Genomic DNA, 12,830 nt, shown 5'->3' on the forward strand with positions numbered 1-12,830 from the left:
GCCACGCAACACGTTTAGAATAATGATAGGTATTGTGCTGAGTTTAGCTCCTATGTCAAATTACACTGTATCACGCCGAATATCAGAAATCAGTTTGGGTCCTATTTCAAAGAGGACTACCGTTCATTCGCCTGAGTTCGGGATCCATTTCTCTGCTCAGCAGATGAGCTGTCACTAGACATGAAAGAGCAGCTGAAGAGTGACAGTAGACTTAAGCATCTCCCCTCTTTCGTCATTCTTTTTTTTGTAAAGATCACAAGAGGCCCATAATAATAACAGTATCCTAATGATAGCAATAATACCACTTATTATTATTATGATAATAATAATAATACAATAATAATAATTGGTCGATAATCATTAATTATAATAATACCTACTATTACTGATAATAATAATAACAATAATAAAAATAAATAGTTATAATAATTGTCTGTATGGGCCTAACAATAACAATAGCCTAACCTTGACATGTCAGGCCTATCAATAACAATACACTATCTATCTATCTATATATGGTGGTGTAGTTGAGGGCGGTGGCGGCGGGCCGCGGGTGGATGGGGGGGCCCCAACTACCCCTAACCAGCTTTGGGGGGGCCCAGCTTGCAAAAGTTTGAGAACCCCTGCACTAAGGGATCGCTCTTAAAGCAGCAGGCCCCTGAGACATTGAGGCCTCATTAAAATATCAACGACAACATTGGGTGATGACAGACAGACATGGTCGTGTCAAACCAGTTTGGGCCCTACTCTACTCGGGCCTCTCTCTCTCTCTTCCATGATGAACATCTCAGAAGGGCCACAGCTTCAAGAGGCTAATTTAAGAAGACGTCTGGAGGCAGGGTAGAGGGACAGTTAACATGCGTTTAGCTCATGTCATTGGAGTCATTACAAACTCACAAGCCACAGTGAATTTCTGATGCTGTAATGTTAAGATTCAAGGACAAACACACACATGGAACTGGGTTTCTTGTCAGAGGAAATCAAGAGGTCCATCTGCCGAAAAATAACAAATGGCTAACCCTCAGAGGTAATGAGGTAAAGATATCATCATCGCTGACGTCAGGTTATTGGAAGAGGGCTTCTTTGGAATCATGCTGGAGGTCAAGGACAATAGATCTGCGGTGCAGCTGTGGTTGGCGACACACACACACACACACACACAGCGCAGACCAGCACAGCAGAGGCTTCTCAAGAGGATTCCACCAGCCAGCCAGAGATTTGTCACTGGGTGGAGGACCATGTCAACAAGGGATGCATACCCCCCCCCCCGATCTCACAGCTTAGATCTTAGCTCTAGCAGAGGTCTCTCTCCGAGAGGGGTTTGAATCACTGCCCCCCCCAGCCCCCTCATCAAACAACCCCCCCCTCCTCTTGACACATTCTGCAGACCACAACATTTGTGCTGTTGCTGGGAGACAGTCCACAGACATACTCCCAGTGTTAAACAGAACACTGCGTAGTGTAGGCGATGCAGTTTTTCAGTGCAGTTTTACTTTTGGCCTTAATATGTGTGTCTGTAGGTGCATCTATACACGAACCATTGATAAACACAATAACCAGCATCTCAGACTGAGGTCTGCTTTGAATAAAGACCATGTTCAGAGATCCAGACCAACACATTGTGTTGCAACTTGACCTAGCCATATATGACATCATCTTAATACCTCTTTAAAGAGAACGGGCCAGGTTAGGGGCATGACCCAAAAACATAGTTATTTAATATAGCACCCTCATCAGGTTTCTTCTGTATCCTCAAACATCATAGTGTGTGTGTGTGTGCGTGTGTTTGCTTTGGCAAATCCAGCTTCAATGAATTAGTGTCCTGCTGGCCTGTGGGACTTGGGGAGAGATGAGCAGGACTGCTCAACAGGGCCGACACAGCAGGACAAACAGCATGAGTTCCTGTTAGGCCAGTACACACCAGACCCAGCGCTCTCTCTCTCTCTCACACACACACACACACACACACACACACACACACACACACACACACACACACACACACACACACACACACACACACACACACACACAGCATTCAGATTGAGGCAAAACAGGCATGAGGGTGACGTCAACACAGTAATGCAATTATCACCATTCTCCCATCATCTCACCTCATCAAACATGAGGGCTAAAATAAGTGTTCTTACACCAGGAGTGGTCACACACACACACACACACACACACACGGAGAGTGCAGTTAACACAGTAACACAAACATCACCATTCCCTCATCTTATCAGGGTAATTTCATATATTAATTGAGCTGGACAGTCCAGGACATTCCTCTAGTTTGTTTGTTTGTTTTTGTCTCTCTCTCACACACACACAAGTAAGCTTAAGAGTCTGCAGTGATCACATACAGATCTCTCCAGTTGACTTTAAGCTCATGTGATTCATGTGCAGACTAACTTACCAACATAACCAGTCTTGGTGTAGATGGTTGGTCTGTGAGCACTTTCAAACAACCAGTCTTGAGCTGAATAACTTACCACCATAACCAGTCTTGATGGAGATGGTTGGCCTATGAGCACCTTTAAAGTGCCAGTTCTGTTGAAAGGGTTTTCCTTCATGAGTCTTTTCCCCTCCGCACACAGCTACAAGGCAGTTCCATTCTAGAAGGTGGACCGCTCTCGCTCTCCAGCTCTTTGAGACTGATCTGGGCCGCATGCAAGCCACATCAAGGCCAGATCTGTAGAGTCAACTGCTCTCTGGGAAGGAGACATTTTTGGGAAAGGACGCCCTCTGTTGGACAAAATGGGGTTTGCATTTGCCACCAATCGACTCCTGTTCGGAGACTTCAGACAGCACCTTGCAATGAAACAAACCGGGCAAAAGTGGTTCCATATCAAAGTTTATTGCTGACATGCATGTAGAGATCTGATGAAGTACAAAAATATCTAAATAATTTGTCTTTTATACAAATTTGATTTCATCTCTGTACAATTACCCAGTTTGTCTTTTAGATAGAATACCAACCAAGCAGCTTACAACACCAAACTTGCAGATTTAGGACCAATTTCCACCACATTTCCACCTATGACAAGATCTATTTCCAGTTTCAGCATTATGCAAATTAGATACTAGGTTATACCACATGTAAAACAAAAATCTTCACTTCCTCACAGTATGGTTTTTTTGTGGCCTTTTTTTTCCGTATAGTGCTTTGAACTACTTGACCCATACTTCATTTTAATAATATTGCCTCATTAAAAGATCAAGTTCAAATGTCATGGTTTTGTGGCAAATCTTCTTTCAAAAACCCATCATGCAAAAAAAAAGCACATCTGTAGCGCCACACACATAATTTTACACTGATCATGCATCAAGTCGGTTCTCAAGTCTGACTCCCACTGACAACCACATGAAAACCAGCTACAAGCAAAGAGCACGTTTCCGCTCATCTCAGACAGTGATTTTGTCGTGGACACGTCTTTCGTCTCCGTGGCTACAAGAACAGGCAACACACTTACAAACACCACTGATGTTTTTACCCGGTGAAACCTACAGATTGTGACTACGAGAGACGGCTGCGATGCTGACGGTGTACTCGCTCTCGTTCTTAAAAGCGACAGGGACAAGTGTGGCGGGTAACCAGCTAATCCAATGAATGGGGGGGGGGCTTGGTGGTCACGAAAGCCTTCTCTAATGATTTCACGGACACGATCTACCACGCAACAACACGGCTTTTATCTCCAAACAATTCACATTGATGTGGGAGAGCACATGACTGCTTTTTTTTTATCCCCCACCTCATTCCCTTTATGGTGGCGACACGACTTGAAATTAAATCAATCTTTCTTCGCAAGTGAAAACTACAGTTGGCATTGTTCTGCAGGGTGGCAGCTCACTGGATTTACACAGTTGTTGAAGCTCTACACACACACACACACACACACACACACACACACACACACACACACACACACACACACACACACACACACACACACACACACACACACACACACACACACACACGTCTAAGCCAATGAGATGGAGGCTTGACACTGGCCTGAGGTGTAGCACTGCATGGATCTTGCACCGTCAACATATTTAAAAAAAAAAATCAAGTTGACATGTGTGATTCTTTTTTTTTTCAACTTTTTTTTCTTCTTTAAACTTACTTAAAAATAGAGCTATGCACAGTCAGTCTCATTATAGTGTAGCTTAATCATGAACATGTGGCAACAATTATTTCAGACATGCCCCCGTTAAAAACAAAAACAAACAAACAAATACAAATAAAAAACCTTCACTGAAGATAGCTAAAAACTGATACAGAAAGATCACAGCAATGGTTTACATAACAATAATAACAACAAGAAAAAAAATTTAAATGCTGACAAACATTGCATTGCGTTTAGGAGAAAAAAAAAAAAGATAACTATATGATACATGGTGGAATAAATAAAGTGGGCTTTGCGTAGCACAGGGGAAATTAAAAGAGACAAAGCAAACGCTTTAGAGCTTTTATACTTAGGCTGTTAGTGAACAGGTTACTCTGTCAAGAAATCAGCTAATGCAAACAAACAGAAAATAAAATCAAACTTAAAACAAAAAAGGCGTTCGGCAGGGAAACCTCAGCTACAGTACTGCAGGATAGCACTCACAAGCCCAGTGGCACCAGCTCGGAGGGGTGGAGACACACACACACACAAATACACACCCTGCAGCTAGGAGGGGTGGACACGGACACACACACGCACACGCGCACACGCACACACGCACACACGCACACACGCACACACACAAGATAACACACTCTACTGCAGCAACAGGAATACAACTGCTGGCCTGGGTTTGGGTGAACCCAGCGGTCACGGGCTGCACCACCCTCCGCATTGAGTGAGACTGCTGGGGGACAGCCTTTTCATACCACCCCCCCTGTTTTACTGCGGTACTTGGGCTACTCCAGTAATCAACGTCCACAAGGAATATTCTCAAATACTCTTCTGGACAGGAGTCTGAATATACGGCAAGATACGGGACACATGATTAAGGTGTAGGAGCTTAAAGAGACAGGTCCCCTGCCACAGGCCGCACTGAAGCCATATTTGACGAGTGGCAGGTTCCCCCTCCACATTTTTTACTTTTACCTTTCTTATAGCACAAGAGTGGTAATGTTCTCATTGAGGAGCCGCTATAGCAAACACACTTCATCAGGCAAAATGATCTGGGTCAGTTATTAAATCGTTTTGTTGGGTCGAATTATGGGCCCAGTCACTTCACAAAATCGATTTTTTTTTTTTGCCTCATCCATTTCAAATCCATGATTCAGGACTTCCACACAGGGAAGGCCAGAGGAACACTGCATGGAAAAGACTCGGATCTCGGATCGGAGTCACTTCCACTCAAGGCGGGGCACATTTACACCCCCCCCCCCAAAAAAAATTCCTTGTGAATCTATCGAATGGTGTGTGTGAGAATGGGTTAAGACAGGACGTTCCCGCCGTACAGTATTGATTTCACCCTAAAGGCCTTTAGTTTCTCAAACGAGGGGGGGGGGGGGGATGACTAGAAAAAAGAAAACTGCTACTTTATTACTGGATGAAGGGGAGGAGAGCTTATTCAGAGGGGCCGTCATTTCTTTGTGACGGCTATTATGCACCAGTAATGCTAATGCTAACGCTCATTGTGCTGTGCTTGAGCCAGCGCCACAACCATGACTCAACGAGCAGGAAATACTTAACATTAGAGCAGACAGACAGACAGACAGACAGAGACAGAGATGCTAGAGGTAGATTCAACGTCATAGATACGGATTGGAACAGTCCAAAGCGTGTGCAGATGAGGAGAGGACTGGCGCCAGTAGTCACGGATACGGACCGGACAGACCGACACAGGCCAACTGGTTTTGGTTAAAAGAAGAGAAAGAGAGAGTGAGTGTGTGTTTGTGTGTGTTTGTCTGGAGTCTAGTGAGAAGGTGTCACGTCCATGGTCAAGTGAAGTCAGGGTCTGAGGCGATTCTGTGGAAAAGTGCCGGGGGGTGGGGGGGTGGGTCAGGAGGGGTTGAAGGTAAGGGGGGAGGGGTGCTGCTACATGATTCCACTCCTGTATTGCTGAAAGTGTTCACAGATTGAGAGTGAGAGGGGGGGCGGGGGGGTTGGTAGCCATCCATCATTTGAGGCCAAATCACAACCCCCCCTGTTAGAGTCGCTTTTCTCAGTGAGAAGGCCACGGAGTCAGGAGAGAACGCGGCCGACACCGCGATGAAGGATCTGTCCAGAGGTCCGTTCCTTCCTCTCGTTACTCCAGTCTCCATCCCCCCCCCCATCCCCACTCTCCCTCTCTCAGGGCAAGGGCTGTTTTCAAATGCCAATGGCCAGGGTAGTTCTCCGAAGCCACCTGACCACCAAACCCAACTCGCGCCACCCCCCCCCCCCCCTCCATCTTCACCGGAGGGTGCGAGGAGAGGAGAGGGGAGAGGAGAGGAGAGGAGAGGAGGGGAGTGGAGAGGAGGACAGGCCTGAGGGGCCGAGGGGCTACTTGCGCAGGTAGCGCTGGGCCAACAGGGCGGCGTCCAGGGGGCTGACGGGCTGGGCGTCCTGGCCCAAGCGCCGCACGGGCGGCACACTGCCAAACTGCCGCTGGCTCAGGAAGCTCTTGGCCTCGTGGATAGTGTTCTTCTCCTCGGCCAGCAGCAGCTGCTGCCGCATGTAGGTCTCAAACTCGTACTGCGACGACTCCTCCGTCACCTTCGCCTGAGAGAGAGTGAGGTGGGGGTTACTATCAAACTCAGCGTAACTGTGGTAGGGAGATTGCTCCAATTTTATGGTTCACTGAAGTGTTTATGCTGTGCAATCAAAACAATTTTACAGAGGTATACCAGAGATGATAGAGCAGATTGTATTTTATAGCCTATTTCTTCAATTTGTTCTTTACAGGTTTGATCTACATTTTACCTATTTTACCTGGGAATCAAATGATTTTGGAATTGTGCTCAACTTGCACCGCTAGCGGAGGTGAGCATTTGAGTGTTTTAGATGACTGTCCATCACCAAGTGAGTGATGATCACAGCACAAGGAGAGGCAGTTGTGAACTTAGTGTTACTGTTGCACCTACGCTATCTCACCATAAGGGGGCGCTGACAACTCACTAACCGATAAAGAAAATGACACAAAGGCAAACTGTCTCGCTCTGTGGAATCAGGAGTGACGTGAGCTCAGGTTGAGACGACTTGAACATTTTTAACTTAAATTTGAATAAACTTCAAAACAGGGCTCTCATAAAGCAGGGTGGGAGTGATTTACATTTCAAAACATTTTTCACATAAATCTTAAATTCTGTATTTAGTGAGGTTTCAGGTTTCACTCAGGTCTCTCACCACTTCCAAGTCTTTTCCCCACCCATCAGAAACCAGAACCCAAACTCAACCCCACCTAACTGAACCAGACTGCACCACATCAAAACCCCCACGCCAAACGAAACGCTACCATATCCGACCCAGCCAACCCGATTCATCATATTTAGATCTCTCACCTCCTGCAGATGCTCCGGGTGAGTCACTTGGTCGTCAATATCTGGCACCACCTGCAGAGGACCGCTGAGTGCCGACACAGATTGCCTAGGGAGGGGAGGTTGTCATTAGTATGCATGAAGCAGTACTCATCCACCAGTATGCAAGTATGTATGCACAAATATAAGTACACGCACGAGTACAAATACAACTAGATCTCCAAGTCTATATGTATGTTGAGTTTGGGAGTATAAAGCACTCCTTCACTCATTGATTAGGCTGTGGGAACTGCACGGTGTTCTGCGGTTCTTGGTTCAGCTCTTGACCCCTCATCTACCCCCCTACCCCCAAGGCTATTAACAACCCTACACCCTACCCCCAAGGGTATTAACAATCTAGGTACTGACATTTCCGAGAGTGCTGATCAAGAAGTCTCAATACCTTACAAAAGGCATAACATGCTTAAGGAGTGAATGGGTGTGTGAATATTTCCACTCTGCTATCCTCCTGCTATCCTAATTTTAGTGTTTTCCGTCAGATTATGATCAGAAAAGGAAAAAAAAAAAAAAAAAACACACACACATGGAGATAGTGAGACAGGAATAGATGCTTATGTAAATATGTGGCATGGAGCTGCACTGCTAGCCGATCGGACATCTGCTCTGCTGCAACCCAACACCTGGCCCCTTCCACCAGGCAGGGATGGAGAATCTGTTCCTGGCTGGTTCCTCCAGGAGGCTCCAGTAACTCACAGCAGAGCAGGGGCCAGACACAGCCACACCATATGCTCTACAAGGCATGGAGGACTGACTGATCCTATCGGGCTTTCGGGTGTTTGCAGAAGGCACATAAAGACTTTGATTCATAAGCCCATATTTCGATAAAAGAGGCATTTTAAATCAAAGCTGTGGTCTTTGCCATGCATGCTGTAGTGTAAAGCATGTGGTATGTACGGTAATAAATTAAAGTAAATAATTATATATACGCTTCTGTATGCACATTGTCACAGGGTCCAGATGTTCTGAATTATAGACATTGGTTTACATTTTTCAAAAAACTAAATAAAATATAAACGAATGCCATAAAATCTTTGCCAGAAAACAATATGGCCTATGTTATGCATCTTTACCATGGCTTCAGCATAACTTCACTGTTCAGCCACATGATCCTTCCTACATTAATGCCAACTGCAAACACTACATAATCCACACAGTGCTCTGGTGCATAATGCCTACGGCAAACACTACATAGTCCAGTGCTCTAGTGCATAATGCATAATGGAAAAAACTACATAACCCATAGTGCTCTAGATCATAATGCCTACTGCAGGACTCACCAGGAGGCGATGATGCTGCTGAGGGACTCCAGTACCTCGGAGGCAGTGAGCCTCTGCTGGGGGTCCAACACCAGCAGCTTACGGATGAGACACACAGTACTCTCAGACACGCGACCATCCCTGCAGGAGAGCACACACACAGGATCAGACACACACACAGAGGCAAGGGAAAGAGTGGAAAGGCGACAACAGGAAGAGTAAAAATAAATAAAGAATGAAATGTGAAAGAAAAGATGAATGAGTATGTGCCCAGTCAGACCCATTAAGCAAACAAGTACGACCCAAAATGGCAAAAATGGGAACTATAAAGAAGCAAAACTAAGGCCTTGGGGGAATTTAGTTTCCTAATTAGTCATCAGGTCACAGGTTTTTCTAGACATTCTGTTTCTAACAAAAGGGCTAGAGGGATGTTGTAATCTGCTTGTGTGTGTGTGTGTGTGTGTGTGTGTGTGTGTGTGTGTGTGTGTGTGTGTGTGTGTGTGTGAGTGTCTTACATTAATAGGATTCGTATATCAAAGGGGTATCAGGTAAAAAAAAACCACATGGGATAGATAGCACATTTTCATTAACACTAAGTAACAGGTGCCGAGTATACTCCTTCCGACTGTATTTAACGGAACGCTACTAGCGTGAACCTCCGTGAGAAGGGAAAACAAATGAGGTCACATGCCAGTTAACCTGCTATAAACCATCCTCGCTATCTCTAGTTTAGGGAACCATCCTAACAGTTGGCAGTTGCCCCAATGTGATAGGAACTAATGAGTTAAACGCATGTATTTGGGAGCCCAACAGAAGGGCTGCACAGCCACCCTGAGGGTTGGCCCTTTCCCTATTAGAATGTTACAAGTTCAACTGAAAAGGATGGAACTAGCAACCATTTCATCCAAATAGAACTCTGCCATTTAAACTGTTTAAAAGTTATTGAAACGTTTCCATGGCTAGCAATTGTAGTAGTATCATAGTAACTATTCAACCATAGCAACAAGGAAACTCCGTTTGCTGCATAGCCTGAAGCAACGTTTAATTTCTCAAAATTAGCTCGCCACTAAAAAGGCAGTCATGGGTTCAAAGTGATCATAACCACTTGCGGATGATGTGAATTGGCTTCACAGAGACCTTCAGACAATACTGAGAGAACTAATGAGGCCTCAGTGGGGTGGGGGCTTACTGACACTAATGTAGTGACTGAGGTCCCCCCCTCCCTCATGTCCTTCTCAAACATGTTAATAAAATGGTTCCAATTCCCCCTGGAAGATCATCGTTACTGATACTAAGTTGCCAGGGGATAGATAAACGATTCAACTTCAGCGTCCATTCCCACATAACACCAATACACTAAATAAACACTAAGTAAATGATTTTCACAGTGAGGGGGAATGAGGTGTGTGTGTGTGTGAGGAAAGCGAAGTCACTTACTCTGGAATGGAGTGTGTACGTGTGTGCAAGTATGGAAGAGTGTTTGTGTGTGTGTGTCACTCTGGAATGAAGTGTGTATATTTGTGTGAGTGTGTAAGTGTGTGTGTGTTTGTGTGTGTGTGTGCACTTGAGAAGGTACTCACTCTGGAATGGAGTACTCTGCAGCCTTGATCTTGCGGAAGAGCTCCTGAGGTATGCTGTCGTAGAAGGGGAACTGGCCATACAGCATGGTGAACAGGACCACACCCAGGGCCCACATGTCGCTGGGCTTCCCACGGTACGGCCGGCCTGCAACACGCAAACACAAACGAGTCAGGCCGCGCGTCAGCAGAACAACACCAGAAGTCTGCGATGTTACATTTCCAAAGGAGATCACTTCTCGGTTTACTCCAATCTCCCAGTGGGGTTTCTCCCCGCTCCTCCTCTCCTCTCTCCTGCTATGCCCAGGGGCTTTGGCTTTTGGCTCCAGGGCCAAGCAGGAAGCAGTGTCACAGACACGCGCTCGTAGAAACAAACCCTGAACCCTACAGGCTCCTATTCAAAATGCAAGGCTTGTCAAGGATCTTTAAATAGCTTTCCCAATCCTGCCATTACCTCAGTATACATCTTTTTTTCAGCTTTAGATTAGTCTTTCATTTCATAAAAAAACCCATTGTGATTCCAGCTAGACAATTAGATGGCTGGAATTACAGTCCTATTCATGGCTTACTAGAAGAAAGTGTTTTTCCCCAGTGACGGGAACATGGGCTATTCATGACCGTTTCTATAACATATAACAAAGCCAAGAACCCTGACAGAGCAGCGGCCGTTCTATTGTCTGCCAAAAGTAAAAACGGACAACAGCAAACAGCATCAATGCCTCACAAGTTGTTTACTGCACAGAAAAGCGCTGACGTAATGGGCACCGAATCTGATCTGGGATCTGTCTCCACTTCCTTCATTTCCGATCCACTTTCCCATTAGGAACCATTAGGAGCCAGCTCTAATTTGATCCCGGCAGTCTTATCAGAGGGGCTTTAGAGAGGAGACGAGACGACACGAGCCGCGAGGTGAGGGCAGGGCAGGGCAGGGAGGGCCAGCGGATTGGCAGGGCTGCGGCGTTACCTAACCTGTGGGAGAGGCGGTGGGACCGTGCTTGACAACCAGGTCAAGGTCCACCAGGAGAGTGACGTCAAGAGTCGGCCAGGGAAACACTGTGTGTGTGTGTGTGTGTGTGTGTGTGTGTGTGCAACACATGATAATGTCCTTTGCTGCCAGGGGCTTGAGTGATTCATCTGTACGCAATCCCCAGCCCCTCTGTTCCCATGGCTCCCAAGGCTAAACGCTAATGTGAGATCAATACTGCCCTATTACACACGCTTGCTATTAGTTTGATGACTGTGTCTGTGTGTGTATATGTGTGTGGAAAAAAAAAAAAACACACAACTTTCAGTTTTTCCCTAATGATGAGCTCGAGAACAGACAGAACAATGATCCATTCAGCTGCAGGAGAGGAAGTGGTGAGCTGCAAGCAGTTTCCGCACAGCCCAGCTGGGCAGTGTGTGTGTGTGTGTGTGTGTGTGTGTGTGTGTGTGCACGAGAAAGTGAGTGTAAGCATGTGAGATTGTGCAAGTATGTGTGAGTGTGCATGTGGGGGTAGAATACATTTATTTTCTAGCAGATAATGACAGGGACTAGTGATTCTTTAGCTGAGGGTGTGTTTGTGTAGTGGGACTTGCCTGTGTTTGTGTGTGGGGGCATGACAGCGAGAGCGGGTAAGAGAAAGACAAAGAGAAGGCGGGTGGAAAAGTGAGTGTGTGTGTGTGTGTGTGTGTGTGTGTGTGTGTGTGTGTGTGTGTGTGTGTGTGTGTGTGTGTGTGTGTGTTCTCTCTCGCGCATGACTCACTGGGATGACTCAGAGAGGCAGAGGCCCATTGTTCTACCGTCACGTTCCCTCTCATCTCTGGCTGGAATCTCGTCTGTGTTTTTACGGCGAGGTCGGAGCGGTGCAAACAAGCCGGCACGAAGCCCGCTGCTCCCCGCGAGCCCATCCCCCTCCGCACCCAAAACACCCCGGTGGCCCAGAAATCCTAACCCAAACACCGCCGGCACGGAGCACAAGGGACGGGTGGAGCTGGGCTCGACTAACCCTCACGCCAACGCTTGTGTTTAAACAGAAAGCAATCGGGTCTCCATTAAAAAAAAAGCATGACCCGAAGAAAGACGGATTCAGCAATTATTCAGCAAGCCATTTTCTTTCCAGTTTGATGTGAGGTGAAGCTGATTTGGTGACTTGGTTCTGAACTCTTCACACCCATTCTGGGAGCACCACCAGACACCAGCACAGAACCATTATGTTCCTTTTCAGCTCCACTGGGGAACTGCAAGGAGTGCTTTGATTTAAAACATTTATGTGTTTGTGTGTGTGCTAAGAAAATTTACGATTTCACAGGTTCACTTTCAGCAACAAGAGGTCGGAGCTGTCGTCAGTAAACCCCCCCCCCCCCCCAACCACACACACAAAATGTTTCCACAGCACCGAAACCGTGACTGCCAACCTGCGCTCAGGGTAGGAGTTAGGAGTCACTGGGAAAGAAGGGTGGAGGAGGTTTCATCACAGCACTGACAGAGGAGGTGAG

General features: G+C 46.3%; 1 protein-coding gene across 2 annotated transcripts in view; it reads right to left on the reverse strand.

The window, feature by feature from the left end:
• Window positions 1-4,758: 4,758 nt before the first annotated feature.
• stk40 (serine/threonine kinase 40) overlaps window positions 4,759-12,830 on the reverse strand; it is a 22,070-nt gene continuing 13,998 nt past the window's right edge. For both annotated transcript variants that reach the window (XM_012825074.3, XM_012825081.3), the window contains exons 8-11: window positions 10,356-10,500; window positions 8,797-8,916; window positions 7,484-7,568; window positions 4,759-6,704 (exon numbers count right to left, since the gene is read on the reverse strand). In XM_012825074.3, the coding sequence (XP_012680528.1) occupies window positions 6,486-6,704; window positions 7,484-7,568; window positions 8,797-8,916; window positions 10,356-10,500 (569 nt within the window). In that variant the 3' untranslated portion in view covers window positions 4,759-6,485. The remainder of the gene's footprint in view (window positions 6,705-7,483; window positions 7,569-8,796; window positions 8,917-10,355; window positions 10,501-12,830) is intronic.

Source organism: Clupea harengus, chromosome 11, assembly GCF_900700415.2.
Source record: "Clupea harengus chromosome 11, Ch_v2.0.2, whole genome shotgun sequence".
Taxonomy (NCBI): domain Eukaryota; kingdom Metazoa; phylum Chordata; class Actinopteri; order Clupeiformes; family Clupeidae; genus Clupea; species Clupea harengus.